The sequence below is a fragment of the Vulpes lagopus genome, chromosome 2 (assembly GCF_018345385.1).
Source record: "Vulpes lagopus strain Blue_001 chromosome 2, ASM1834538v1, whole genome shotgun sequence".
Taxonomy (NCBI): domain Eukaryota; kingdom Metazoa; phylum Chordata; class Mammalia; order Carnivora; family Canidae; genus Vulpes; species Vulpes lagopus.
The window spans coordinates 83610821-83625917 of record NC_054825.1 but is presented as its reverse complement, the minus strand read 5'-3'; the positions used below and the strand labels follow the sequence as shown (position 1 = coordinate 83625917).

The 15097-nt window shown below is 39.1% G+C and overlaps 1 protein-coding gene across 1 annotated transcript in view; it reads right to left on the bottom strand.

Moving 5' to 3' along the window:
• Nucleotides 1-3580: 3580 nt before the first annotated feature.
• The window catches only part of EYA4 (EYA transcriptional coactivator and phosphatase 4), a 318816-nt gene continuing 307299 nt past the window's right edge, over nt 3581-15097 (bottom strand). Inside the window, exon 20 of the mRNA XM_041743334.1 lies at nt 3581-3898. Within this exon, the coding sequence (XP_041599268.1) occupies nt 3851-3898 (48 nt within the window). The 3' untranslated portion in view covers nt 3581-3850. The remainder of the gene's footprint in view (nt 3899-15097) is intronic.

The following is a 15097-nucleotide window of genomic DNA, read 5'->3' as shown; positions in this document are numbered from 1 at the left end:
TGTGAGTTACTCAATCTTACTGTTTTCACTGGCCTGTTATCAGGGCCCCACCCCTTGTCCAGACTGAGAACTTGGAGGTTCTTAGAAGTGTGGCCTCAAGATGGTTGTGACATTTGCTTGGTCTATAACATACTTATATTACATAAGCCCTAGTCTGAAGAAGCCAAGAAAAGTATGATAGTGGTAGTACATTGTAGGAATGGAATTGGCAAAGCAAAGCCAACAATAAGCAAACAAAAAAGCATTGTGCATTTGAAGGGCTCAGGTAAACAAATTTTAAAAGTAAATTAAAATCATTAACTTAAAAGAGCTTTCTAAGATTTTTCTAATAGAATATCATTAGGTTCTCCAGACCCTTCTATGGATGTGTATTTCAGACAGCGTGTATGTGGATCCAGGTACATATGCACATGCTTATAGGCTCAAACCTCACCTCCTGCGGAAGTCCTTCTTGGTTTTTCTCTGCACTTCCTGAACACATTCTTCCGGCCTGTGCACCAGCTCTCCTTTGTGTGCCTTTACTGTTTGCTTGTACACACGGCTCATTCATTAGTAGAGTGAAAACCTTCTCTTGGAGAAGATGTGTGTTTTAGTTGTCTTTGTATCCTTATAGTAAGAGCTCAATAAAGGTTTCTTTAAACCCCCACCTCCCAAACGAGGAGGAGTGGAATCTGCCAAAGCATTGCTAGCAATTGCCAAAGCAAACACTGCGATCATGCCATTCTGTTGCCATCTAAGAAGTCATTCCTTTAAAATGCCAGTGAAGACAGGAAACTCCAAGAAACATTCCTCCGGAAACACATGCAAACATTGATTCTGGAATGCTTTGGCATTCTCTCTATAAGAATAGTTCAGTGAGAGCCAGCAGAAAGAAAAACAAAACCAGAGAATAACATTTGCTCACAGAAAGTTACAGCCCTTAATGTAGGCAGTGCTGAGAGGTCAAGGTCAAGTGGATTAACAGGATGAAGCGTTTTCAGTAGGGCAATTCTACAAGTCCTATAAACACATTAAAGTCTGTAGTAGAAACCAGTCCATACACCCATGAAATCCTTTCTAACTGACATTTCCTGGAATCTTACTCGATACTACCTTGTGTTCTGACCAAAAGAACCCAAAGAGATATAAATTTTGCCTTTGTCTTAAGCTGCTTCTGCAAGGGGAGTGAAGTACTGTACCATGAACATGAATGCACTGACCTCTATGCTCTACTAGCAGAATGCATTCTAAGGCACACAGAGATGACTTCAGTCTGAATGGGATTTTGCCAACCTGAGATAGGGGTATAATCATGGTTAGAAGACAAAAAGAGTTTTAGGAAGAGGACTTAATTAATGTCAGCAATGAGTACAGGGTGTTTAAGAAGAGCAAATGAGATCCACGTGAAACCCAGAATGAGAACGGGCTGAAAGGAGGGTGGATGTGGCAGTGTTGATGCCACAGTGTCACGCTAAAGAGTCTCCCCTTGATCTCTTAAGAGATCTTGCAAACAGACTTTCAAAGAGCAGAGAGACCAGCTGAGTTCTGCTCTTTATTACCCCAGTGAGCTGGCTCACAGGGGATGCGGTGGAATGTCGGGAGCAGTCAGGTGGCAGCTGAATACTGTTAATCATCTTGGCAAAATGGAGTTGAAATCTTCAGTTAGGGATGGGGCCAAGAAGTGAGGCAAAGACAGAGATTTAAAGAACATTTCAGGAATGGCATGGATGAGCCGAGAGAGGGAAGGCAGAGCAGGGGGGCAGTACGAAGTCCATGGTTTGTAGTTTGGGGAACAAGGTGGACGGGTGGTCACAAAATAAACAAAGAGAATGCAAGCTGAATTAGGGGCAGATTAAGTGCAGAATTTGTAAGTAAAGATAAACTTGCAAAAGAAGTAGGCAGAATTTACATGTGGTTCTGAATCCATACTTAATTAACAATGTTTCATAAATAAAATGTTTTAACATAATCCATATTTAATAAACAATGTTTCATAAATAAAATGTTTTAACATAATGGGTCAGTATATAGAAAAACTAGTCTGCATGAAGTGATAAATCCATTTAAAGACTGATCTTACAATCTCAAATAATGTGTTTATAGTGTGGAAAAGAAAGAGACCAATACATTCCATCCCCAACACACAAAGTTGAGTTAATTGCTTGCTTAAGTAAGGGAGAACGTGGCTAGTCTTATTGAGCAAAGAAAGATCTTAGGAAGGGTTTGGGGAAGAACATGTTTTGGGTAGTGTCGGTTACCAAAGCAAGAGGAGGTGGCCGCAGTCTTGGAAGCAGGGTTTTGTGTTGGTGACAGAGGCAGGAGTGGGTAGATTTCAGCCTTACGAGCTCAAGCTCGTTCACTAGTGTGGCTGGCATTGAACACGTAAGGCTGGGTTGGTTTTCAGACATGTGTTCCCAGAACAAATTGCATTTCACTGATTAGGCAAGTTGAAAATCAGCTCTGGTGTCTGCTTGCATTTGCCTTTTAACTGAAATTCATTGATTAAACGGACTTAAAACTAGTTTCTAGGCTTTACTGGTTAGCAAAGCTCTAGAACTCTCAGGCTCTTCTTTAGTTTTTCTTTAATTATCCTCATTAGGTAAGAAACCGCTGCAGTAATGGCCAAACCATCTATTTCACTGCAGGGCTACTCTGAAAATCTGCAAATAAAAAGCATCCCCATTTTTAAACTTCTCATAACAATAGAAGAATACAACAAAGATTTCCAGTATTGCCAAGTATTTTGAATTTGTGTGATCTTAGCAATCTTCCATAATTTGGCCAATACCTAACAGATCTTTTCACCTTGCTTATTTTCATGGTGTCACTGTCTCGCTCTATGAAGAAGATTTTAAATCTAGTACTGAAATGAGACAGTAGAAATCGAGGATGGTTCCTTACTGAACTTGGGGGCTAGGTATGTGTGCTATGGGTTTTCTTTTGTAAATTATTAGTTGTGCCTGTCAAACTGTTTAGATACTTCGAATTCTATGGTAATTTTTGGTAAAGCACCATTTGCTTCCCTTACAGCTGATGTCTAGGGCTATATGTGTTTCAGCTGTGGTGCTGGTCCTGCCAGGCTGACAGAAAGCTTGCTAAGTGGATATCTAAACAGATGTCTTAGTACATATGCCTTCTCTGCACTGAATCAACAGAAGGCTTACAATTTTTGGAATCCACTACATTGTTTATACTGTGATGTAAGATTTGGAAGCCATTATGATTTTTTCTTTTAATACAGTTGAAAAAGGGTTCTGCTTCAAAAATTATTAAACTGAAAATAGCTTTCAACTCCAAACACCATGCCATGGAGCCCCCATTATAGCACTTATCCTAGGCAGTGTAGTTGCCTGTACTGCTAACTGTGCCCTTTCCCAGTCTCCTAGTACCCTTGGGAATTAGGCTTCCTTCCTTTGCTATTTTGGCCCAGTGCCTTGTTGAGGACTTGACACATAATAGGTACTCAGTAAGTTTTCACTGAATAAATAAATCAGTAAGATTTTAATGCCAGATGCCAAAATAGTTCTTAAATGCAAACAGAGGTAACATATTCATTTTATTATGCTCATTTCCAAGTTCCATTCAACTATAAATACTTAGAATCCCCAAATAGGAAGAAATGTTGGAACCAATCATTTCCAACCCTCCTGTTTTACTTTAGAAAGATTCCTGAAAAACAGAGTAGAGAATAAAATATTTTTTATGAAACTTGAGGGTATTATGGTAAGTGAAATAAATCAGAGAAAGACAAACACTATATAGTCTCACTTATATGTGAAATCTAAAGTAAAACCAACAAAACCCAAACTCACAGTTACAGAGAACAATTGGTGGTTGCTAGAGGTGGAGAGTGAGACGTCGGCAAAATGGGTCAAAGTGGTCGAAAGGTACAAATTTCCAGTTGTAAAATAAGTAAGTCCTGGGGATGGAATGTACAGCATAATGACTAAAATTAACAATACTGTCTTGAATATTTGAAAGTTACTAAGAGAGTAGATCTTAAAAGTTCGCATCACAAGAAAAAAAATGTAACTGTGTGGTGATGAATGTGAACTAGGATTATTGTGGTGATTATTTCACAATACATATGAATCATTATCTTGTACACCTGAAACTAATATAATATTCTATACGTCAGTGATATCTCCATAAAAAAAGAATGAGGGGTGCCTGGGTGTCTCAGTCGGTTAAGCATCCAACTCTTGATTTTGTCTCAGGTCATGATCTCAGGGTAGTGACATGGAGCCCTGTGTTGGGCTCTGTGTTGGGCGTGGAGCCTACTGAAGATTCTCTCCCTCTGCCCCTTCCCATACCTCCCTCTTTTTCTCAAAAAAAGAAAAAAAAAAAAGAAAAGAAAAGAAAAAGAAAAAAGAACTAAAAACCAAGATCAGGAAATAGGTCTCTTGATTCTTAATTCAGTGCTTTTTTTTTTTTTATTATTCCATGCTAATTTTTTGAAACATGTTTTTAAAAATTTTTCCTATCAGTCCAAAACAGTTTCTAAACATCATTTTTGTATCAACTTCATCAGACTATATATATATATATATATATATATATATATATATATATATATATATATATTTTAATTTATGATAGTCACACACACACAGAGAGAGAGGCAGAGACACAGGCAGAGGGAGAAGCAGGCTCCATGCACCGGGAGCCTGACATGGGATTCGATTCCGGGTCTCCAGGATCGCGTCCTGGGCCAAAGGCAGGCGCCAAACCGCTGCGCCACCCAGGGATCCCCATCAGACTATTTAAATTTAGTTTACATATTTTCACTAAAATCAGATTGAGAGAGCAAAGTTCTTATGATCAGTTCTTTGCCAACAATAAACCACTAAGACATTTTCCCAATGATTGTCATCTCATATTTCAAGCTACTACCCTCAGCTTTTACCTATGTAGACATCACAGAAAAAAAAAAAAAAGTGTCTCCAAAGAAAGAAATTCTAATGATAAAGGGAAGAAGGAGACAAAAAAATTTAATTTAAGTTAGATTTCAGGCTTGATTAGACATCAAAACATCTGGTCAATCCATGGTCTGATATGCACCCCTCTTGGTTTTCTGTGACTAGTTATAATCTTGTGTGTTCAGATCATTCATTCCTTTCTTACTTAGGCAGGCACAAAATATTACAACTCTTGACCTTAGGAAACTCAGTTTTTGAGGGGCAAAGAATGGGATCATACCAGGAGTTAAAAGGAAATATGCTAGGATATACTGGCATATAAGGCTTTTGTGAAGTTGTTTGTGAACTGAATCACACTTTATAGAAACTAAGAGTTTCTGCTAAGGAATTTTGGGAAAAAAGTCTTTTATAAGTGGGGGAAAAAAAAACACCTCAAGTACAAATATGAAAATGTCTATAATGTCTGTCAAGGGCAGACTTGGCTGCTGATATAAAACCAAGTAACAGGCTCATGACCTCTATTTTTCTCTTGAAATGAAACACCCACTTGACTTGGAAAATTCTATACAACATCCATATTCCATTGTCAATCCAAATAATTGACAGTAGGTGATAATATTTACTTGTAGACACTAGAAAAAACCAAGGTGCCTTTAGTGAAAACCAGGGAGTTCTCCTGAAGGATATGTAATGAACTATGCAAAATTAAACATTTCAACATGTTTACTCCAGAGAACAATCTCTAGGCAGAAACTCAGTGTGTTTACTATGGTCACATGGCTGAGATTTCTGGGTCTGGGTCAGGCAATAACCAGAGGAGGGTAAAGAAGGTGTTCATACATGTGGGTGTTTAAATGAGGCCTAAGTTAATTCTTTGACATTGTTCCCCTCTTACTTTTAAACCACAGAATAAGATAATATATCTAGGAAAATGATTGATTAAAATAGTCTCTTAATGTTCCTGGGCAGGAATAGCCAGTTTTCTACCCTGGAAGCATGCAGAAGTGACAGACATTGGTTTATGAAGGAGGGTGTGGCAACCTACTTGGTGTTGATAATGTGCTTTTGCTCAGGTGGACTGGTTAAAAATCAGGCATTACTTGGAAAAATAAAAGATAGGATTATTTAATAATTGTTGATCCTGGATGTACAGTAAAATATCTGGAGAAGTAAAAAAAAAATTATCTAGGTCCACATGAAATCATTTAAATCAGAATCAATGCGAGAGGGGATTTAGTTTTTGTTTTTTGATTTAGTATTTTTTAAAAAACCTCCTAGGGCACCTGGGTGGCTCAGTGGTTGAGCATCTGCCCTTGGCTCAGATTGTGATCCAGGGGTCCTGGGATTGAGTCCTGCATCATGCTCCTCATAGGGAGCCTACTCTCCCCTCTGCCTGTCTCTGCCTCTCTCTTTGTGTCTCTCATGAATTAATAAATAATAACAATAAATTAAAATAAAAACCTTCTATGTAGTTCAAATGTACAACTAGCGTTTTGAAAAATTTCTTTCACCCTTTAAAATATGTGTCCTAATGACCAGATGCTCCACCATCAATTCCTGCCCTCAAAAATGATTACAGCTGCCTCTCTTGCCCTACTAAAGTTGTTTTGGACTCAGCCTCCGGTCCCTATTATGCCCCCCTATTTTATACACAGCCACCAGAGTGGTGTTACCTGCAAATACATCTGATCATGTCATTCATTCCCTAGCTGAAAACCCACCAGCTCTCCAGCACATGCCTAATATTAGTGAAGTTCAAACTCCTCAACTTGGACTCCCAAATCCTTCCTATTTACCCTGCTACTTACCTTCTTCCCTATGTTCAACCTCCACTGCTCCACACATATTCATTGTTCTCTTTAGGATGTGGTTGCTAGATAAAACACAGGATGCCCAGCTAAACTGGAATTTTAGAGAAACAATAATGAAATATTTGAAATACATCTATGCTAAAATATTGTTTTTTTTTCTCTGAAATTCAGATTTCTCTGAGTGTCTTTCTGCATTTTTATTTGCTAAATCTGGCAACTCACTCCAGGAGAAATTCTGGGGAATTGTGTCACTCACTGCTCAGGCTGTGCATGTTTCTCTGGCCTCCTCTAGCTGGTACTCTTGCTTGACTGCCAAGAACTAATTGAGGACCTGCCTATTCTTTTCCAGGCAGTCAGGTCCTCTTCCTCTGAACACACTTCTTTCTTCAAGCTTCCACCTAAGATTAGAATCATCTTGTTGTCTGTCCCCTTGCCCTGCTCTCCACCTTGAGTCAACACCAGGACCAATATGATGTCAGGGACTGAGTCTTACTCATTTTCATAACCCTAGCTCCTAGCTGTGCCTGGACCATGAGTACTTAATAAATGCTTGGAAATTGACCAAGCAGTACTTCTGGGAAACCCTGGCCAACATAGTGATTAGAAGCCCTACCTTAGTTTTTAGTAGTACTACCAGCCTTACTCTTTCTGGAACATTATCACCACCCTCAAATCATCTGTGGCGGTCCATGCCTGAGGATACTGTACCTTCCAGATACTGTGGCATGCCATCTTGGAGTTTCTTTCCCTACCTTACCATATGGTTGTTGTTGTTGTTAATTTCCTCTAGAGGAAGCCCCACAGAAGGAAATCTCTTTAAATATCTATAACAACTGTCACAACAACTGTATGACATCTTCATCCAAGCGTGAGGTAGCCAGGATTCAAGATGGCCTCCCAGTGGTCCACACTTCCTGGTATTGACATCCTGTGTAGTCACCTCTCACACTGTCTCATGGCTGGTCTGTGTGACTAATAGCATATGGCAAAACAAATGCCAGTTCTGAGATTAAGTAATGCTGCAGTTTCCACTTGGGGCATGGTCTTGCTAGCTCACTCAATCTCTTCTTCTTGGATCTCTCAATGTGAGGCAAGTTGCCATATTGTGACTAGTCTTTTGTTGAGGTCCTTATGGCAAGGAACTGAAGCCTGAAATAAACAGCCAGGAAATAACTGATTCTGGCCAATGATCACTTAAGTGAGCTTGAAAGAAGGTTCTCCAGCCAGGTGAGTTACGGATGACTAGTCCTGGCTGACAGCTTGACTGTGATCTTGTGAGAGACCTTAAGCCAGAATCATTCAGTTATGCTGCTCCTAGATGACTGAGGATCTGACACCATGTGAGGTAATAAATGCTTAATGTTTTAAGCTGCTAAGTTTTGGAGTAATTTGTTACACAGCAATAGCTAACTCACACGCAGGGTAGACAAGTCTTTCTTTATCAGCGTTTCTGATAGAGTTGAGTAAGTTTAGTGTCTGAAATCACACCATTTAACCTACTGCCTGCCTCAGCTCACATGATAGATAAAGATCTTCTCTTAGGCTAGAGTGTAAGTGTCCAAGCTTTGCTTCTACTGTATCAAATATGAAGAGAAAATAGGCCAACCAGTCTCTTTTTTCACAATTTAGCAACTGGGGAGTAAACAATCCCCCTCAAGCTCTTGACTCTTCCCAAGGCTCTGGTGGTTGTTTATAGCCAATTCTGAGTTACTGCTGCAGTAACCCCTACAGCAGTTTGCACAGTATTTATTGAGCAGCCTTTAATGATGAATAGACTGAGAAACACCAGGCAAAGAATATGGTAAGAACAGCACATAAATTTTATTTTCATTTAGCATGAAAACACCTGATTTCCTTCAACATTGTAAACATGTCACATTATTAGGCAGTGAAAGGCTGATGAATTTGGACATTTATTTAGACATCGTTTTGAATGGAAAATTTACTTTAATTCCACTTGCTTCCACTATTATGGATCATTTTATATTTATTTGTTTTATTTCACTTTGGTTTGTTTTAATAAAAAAAATCCCAAAGAGAGAAAGCAATGGGAAAGTTTTCTCAGGATGGGATTGGTTACTTTAAAGACACTTCTCTTCCTATTCTCCTGTGAACAGAGAGGCAGCCTTAGGATAGAGCACTTTATGGTTGAAGTTGGCAGATAGCTCACATTTTGTAGTTAATAAACATGATCAGAACTAAGTCTTTAGACTCTGCTAGACTTTTTTTTAACAAAATGCAAAAAACACACTCATTAATTATGTACAATTCTGTCATTAGTTAAAGAAGGAGATTTCAGGCTAGGAAGGCATCTTATCCCTCGACTTCATGTTCAGGGAGTAAGTCCTACCAGCTTAAATTACTGCCCAGTAAAACAACAACAGCCTCATTACTGCCAAGCCCATGATTTGTTGTTTCATTAGCATTACGTGTTTTCTGGTACTAGGTTCTGTCAGTTGTAATAAAATCTCCTACCTTTCGGGTTTATCACTCCACTGTTAAAAAAAAAAAAAGGTTCTGGTTGATCAGAAAACAAAGTAAGTAAGCTCTCAGTATGGGTGCTTTAGAGTTATGAGAAATAGAAAAAAAGAAGAAATCTATACACTCCTAAGTGCCATGCTAATTTTGGTAACACAGAATATTGGAGACTTTATGTGACTCAGCAGTGCCCTTGGCCAAATTTTTTTCCAAAGAAAGAAAAATTAAGGAGTCACAGGATCTAGTATCCAATGAAGGGGGAGGCAGATGGAGTACTGAGATTCCAGGCCTAGATATATATCCAGGACCTCAGGATATATGGCCAATTTGTAGGGTGACAGTGAGATATCAGGGTTCATCCAGGGCACTATAATTTAGAGGGGGTAATATTTGAAAGCAACAATTTTAATCTACTGTGGGAAATTTGGGGCCTCCTTTTTCAAAACAAACAGTTCTCCCTTCCATCCCTAGCTGAACCTATATCTGTTGGCTACTGTGTAACTGCAAAGAGTAGAAGACCTAGAGAATCAGGACTCCCAAAACCACTTTATATACTTTGAGTGACCCACTCTAACTTTTGTTCTCCAAAACATCAATGGAGGGCATGTTTTTGGGTCGTTTGCTCCAGAAATCATGGTTTCCAGTTGGTTATTAGTGCCCACTCTCTTGACTGCAAGTGACAGAGACCAAAGTTAACTAAGTTTAAAGAAGAAAGAAAAGAAACAAAAAGAAAAGAAGAGTTTTGGCTTATAAAACTAGGTCAACTATGGTTGTTGAGTAGAAGTTCTGGCTCCTTACATACTGAAACTCAATGCTCCAACAATACCATCAGGGCTCCATCTCTCAGCTTTGTTTGCCACTGTAATGGCTTCATATTCTGGTTCTCTCTCAATATAGAGGGAAGGATAGTCCTGGCGTTCTAGGCTGATGAGCCCAGACTAGAGCTTATGATCGAGAAACACATGCATCTCTCACAACATCCTTGAAGGAAAATCTTGGGGTGAGTTTTCATAGGTGCCACTTGGATCCTATGCTCATCCTTGGGCAGATAAATTATTATAGGAAATAGAATGTAATATGATTGGCTAAAGCTAAGCCATATACCCACAGGTATGGTGGTTCCCTAAAAAGGAGATACTGAGTATACACAAAAAGCTCATGTTCACTATAGAAAAGGCAACCCCCCCCAAAAAAGGGCAGAAAATATCTGCAAATCATATCTCTAATAAGTATTTAATGTCCAGAATAAAGAATTTCTACAATTCAACACAACTCAACAACAAAAATAGGAGACAACCCAATTAAAAATTGAGCAAAGGGCTCAATAGACATTTCTCCAAAGAAGATATGCAAATGGCCTATAAGCACATGAGTGTTCAACATGACTAATCATTAAGGAAATTCAAAGCAAAACCACGATGAGGAATCACCTCACAAACATTAGAATGATTACAGTCCAAATGCATAATTATAACAATGATGGGGATGTGGAAACACTGGAGGCCTCGTGCATTATTAGTTAGAAAGTAAAATGGTGCAGTAGCTATGCAAAAGTGTGTTAGTTCCTCATAACTTTAAAAATAAAATTACTATATGATCCAACAATTTCCCTTCTGGGCATATAACCCAAAGATTTGAAAGTAGGGACTCGAGGAGGTATTTGTACACCCATATTCACAGCCTGTTAGCTGAAGTAGCTAAAAGGTAGAAGCGACTTGAGTTTTAACCAGTAGATGAATGGATAAACAAAATGTGGTGTATCCATACAAGGGAACATAAATTCAAATAAAAAAGGAAGGAAATTCTGCCACACACAGTGACATGGGTGAACCCTGAGGACCTGATGCTACATGAAATAAGCCTGTCATAAAATGATGAATACTGTATGGTTATTCTATATGCCTATATGAGGTACCTAAAGTAGTCAGATTCACAGATGGGAAGTGGAATGTTGGCTGCCAGGGGCTGGAGGGAGAGGGAATAGAGGATTATTGTTCAGTGGGTGCAGTTTCGTTTCGGAAGACATGGGAGCTCTATGGAAGGATGGTAGACGTAGCACCACAGCAGAGATGTACTTAATACTACTGCCTATACACTTAAAAATCATTAAGAAATCTTTTATGCATCTTACTGCAATTTAAAAAAAGGCACGTCCACTATAGAATTTTTAAAAAGATGCAAAATTGGCTCAATTGTTTCTAAAAACTTTTTCTCCACCTATCCTCCAGGGACTTTCTCCTGGACATCTGTTATGCAGATACTCCTGAAATCATGCTGAGTCCTCAGTATGAGCCAACTCTCCACCCTGCCCCTGATTTGTCCGCCTGACACTAGGTAGTTCTAGAAACTCCCTAATTCCCCACTCTGGTCAGAACCTCCTCAGAGCCATGCTTTTAGTTCAGGGTGAGTATAAGTCAGTTGTGCCCAAAGCTGTTGATGTATATGTTATACCCAGGAAAAGGTATAGCATTTTTGAATTTTTTGAAGAGGGGGCATCTAGAAAATGTTTTTGCTTAAATGTAAACCAATTCAGCAGCTTCAATTGGGTAATAATCTTTTGGTTTTCCATATAGAACTGGATAGGATTGTGATCCTTAAGCTTGAGCGCCATGCTTTCTTAGCTGCAGAAGTAACATTTTTACTGCACCAGGGCCATTTGGCACAGAGACAACACAGGATAGTATATGCATGGCATTTATGCCCATATGTAGAGAAAAGAGTTACAGATAATTCCATTGCTTGCAATCTAGCATGCTGCGGATTGCACTTTTCCTCAGATCATAATTCTACAAGTTCTGAGCAACTCGATTGCAGGAAATGGACAGCCAGATACAATGCAATGAACATAACTTTATAGTCTAGACAATCTACCTGATGGACCTAAGTTCCAATTCTATTTGTGCCACCCACAAGTCCTATGACTTTAGGGGGTCACTTTTAACTACAGAATAGGACTAATGATACCAGCTCATAGAGATGTGATAATTAAATGAGGTAAGCTCCTAGCTCATGAAGTATTTTCAAATGTTAGTTTCCTTCCTCTTCCTCCTTCTGCATGCTCACTTCAGAGCTGCCACCAAAGCTACTCATTAAATCAAAGCTTAGCCATGTACTCCATGTTCCTGTTCCTCATCTTGCTTCAATGGTACCAGTTGTCTCTACCTGGGTCTGTCACTGTTGAGGTCAGAGGAGTAAAACAACAACAACAATAATACAGGCTTCACAGAGATACAAGGAGGTACATGAATGAATAGTCCTATTTTGGACAGACAGAAGACAAATGTTCTCTTTTCTTAAGAACCAATTCAATTCTTGAGCCAAGCATGTTGACAACATCTATTGCCAGATGCGGTAATAATCCGCGGTAGTAGATTTTATTTAGGAAAGCAGCTGGTCCTTAAAATTTGGAAACTACATTTGTCATTTGTAAAATTCTAAATGCGAGTTTAAGAAATGATGTGTTATATACCACCTTTTTTTCCAGAGCCCTCTCTAACGTCTCCTCTACCTCACCCCCTGCTGTTTCCATAACTGATGTAAATGTAATTTCATGAGCCAAATAGGATGGTTTTATAGGTACGCGTTTGGCATGAATTTTCATTTCTATGCACATACACATTATTACTGCCCACTGTCATGAAACCGTTTATTCCACCCTAACATATAATTTAATGAAAGACATATTTTTTTGGAGTATATGAATCTGTCAAAGAAGTGACTGAATCACTTGTCATTCTGTTGTAGAGCTCCTTCTCTAATAGGTCGTCAATGCTTGGCAAATAAATTAGAAAGGTCATGTTTGTTTCCAAGCAGACATAAGTTGGTGATAGCCTGTACAAAAGACACTGATGAGAAGTTCACAGAGGCATTTGAATCACTTCAGGGTTGTAAATCCGGATACAGTATTACTTTATCTTTACTGGAAACTGGGGTAAGACAAGAGATGGGAAAGCAGGACGTTAAGTCAGCTGGTAACCCCAAATAATTTTCCACTGTGTACACTTCACATACACAGTCTACCTTCCCTGGCATCGTTACTAGCTTTCACTAATGCCGTCTCAAGGTAGCAGGAATGGCAAATCCTGTTAAAGTGACTTAACTGATATGATCTGATGAAATAATTTAGGATTTTACTGACGGCTTTCAGAGTAATCCGGTTATGACATGACAGTGTTTAACAACCAACCAGGAAGTGGCTGCAAGTTCAACATGCCACTGGACAACTCTACTCTGAGGTCCACCACCACCTCCCAAGTAACATTTCCAATCACTGGACTCAGTATCTTCCTCCAATAACTAGCATCACCAACAGCAATCGAAACGACTACCAGAATCCTTTGTGTGTGTGTTTCCCATCTCCGTCAATGGCCCTACATCTATACCTTGATCACTACATCTACAACATTTCCCAAACCAGGAACTCAGAGGTAAGGTTGGATTTGCCTGAGAGCATGAGGAGAAGCAAGAATAATTGCTAAATGCTAATTATTCTTAGCATCTTAATCTCTTTAAATCTGTGTACTTGTCTCCACATTCATGGCCATCACCTAGCATAGCAACCTATCAATAATTCTCTGGGGCCATTTGCCAGCCTCATAGATCCCCCATTGTCCACTATGGGGCCAAAGTAACTGTTACCCAGCATAAATCCAGACACATGCATCCTCTGTGTACAATCTTGCATTTGCCACCTACTGATCCCATGATAAAATCAAAACGCGTATTGAAAATACAATCAAATGGTATATTGAAATCCTCATGATCTGACCCTTGCTTATTTTCTAGTCTCATTTCTTATTGCCTTTCTGTACCCTGTGTTCCAGAAATAGGAATTATTTGCATTAGTTCTCTGACCACACCATTCTACTTTTCTCTCTTACCTATACATTTTTATATATTTTCCACTTTGTCAATGCTTCTATGTCTAGATGCTTCATGTTCCTGGCCTTCTTCATTTTATTCTTTGAATTTTAGCTTGGGAATCATTTTCTCCAGGAGTCTTCCCTTTGAGGGCTGGTTAAGTGCCTCTGCAAACTCTTAGCCATGCACCCTGTGATACCCTTTGTAGCCCTCTTCACATGCTATCTTCGGAGTCACCCCTAACTAACTGCCTAAGAACATGAGGGTCAAGTCAGCCCTGTCCTGTGGTTCTGTGGAGACTGATTTACTTGATGGCTCCTCTACTTCCTCCGATACCTGCTCTCATTCAATTTTGTGTATTTTCACTGAAGGCTCCACAGAGAACTAGACTGACATCATCATTGCAGCCACCAGGGACACAATTTGAAATTTTATGACTACAAAGACAACACAGTACTCTTTAGGCACAGAGACAGTGTTTTCACAAGCCCCAATCAAAAGGTATTTTATGAAGGGGAGCACCTGGGTGGTTCAGTTAGTTAAATGTCCAACTCTTGATTTCAGCTTAAAATCGTTACGATCTGCGATCAAGCCCCGAATTGGGCTCTGCGCTGGGCATGGAACCCACTTAAGATTCTCTCTCTCTCTTTCAAAAGAAGTATTTTATGGTGAGGGAAAATAATATTCTAGCTTGTATAGAGTTATTTGCTTTGTCAGATATTAGCACATTATGTTTGGACATTTTTCAAATTGTGTGCTAACACAATCCTGGAAGGTTTCTGGATGACAGGCATTTAAAGTCAGAACTTGAAAAGTTTTCCCCTTGGTGCTCTGAGAAAGCATCTTTGTTTACTACAGTACATCCCCAGAATTGACTTTGCTTGATCAGATTTGAGAGAGTTTTGAGTGGTGACCCATGAATGAGAATATATTTTCTTTCATACTGCTGCATCCAATAACTAATTAAAAAAAAAAAACATACCGTGAACAGATGTTAAATAATGGCTATCTTTTGCTGGCAAAGGGAAATTGAACATTTCTTTCTTTTTT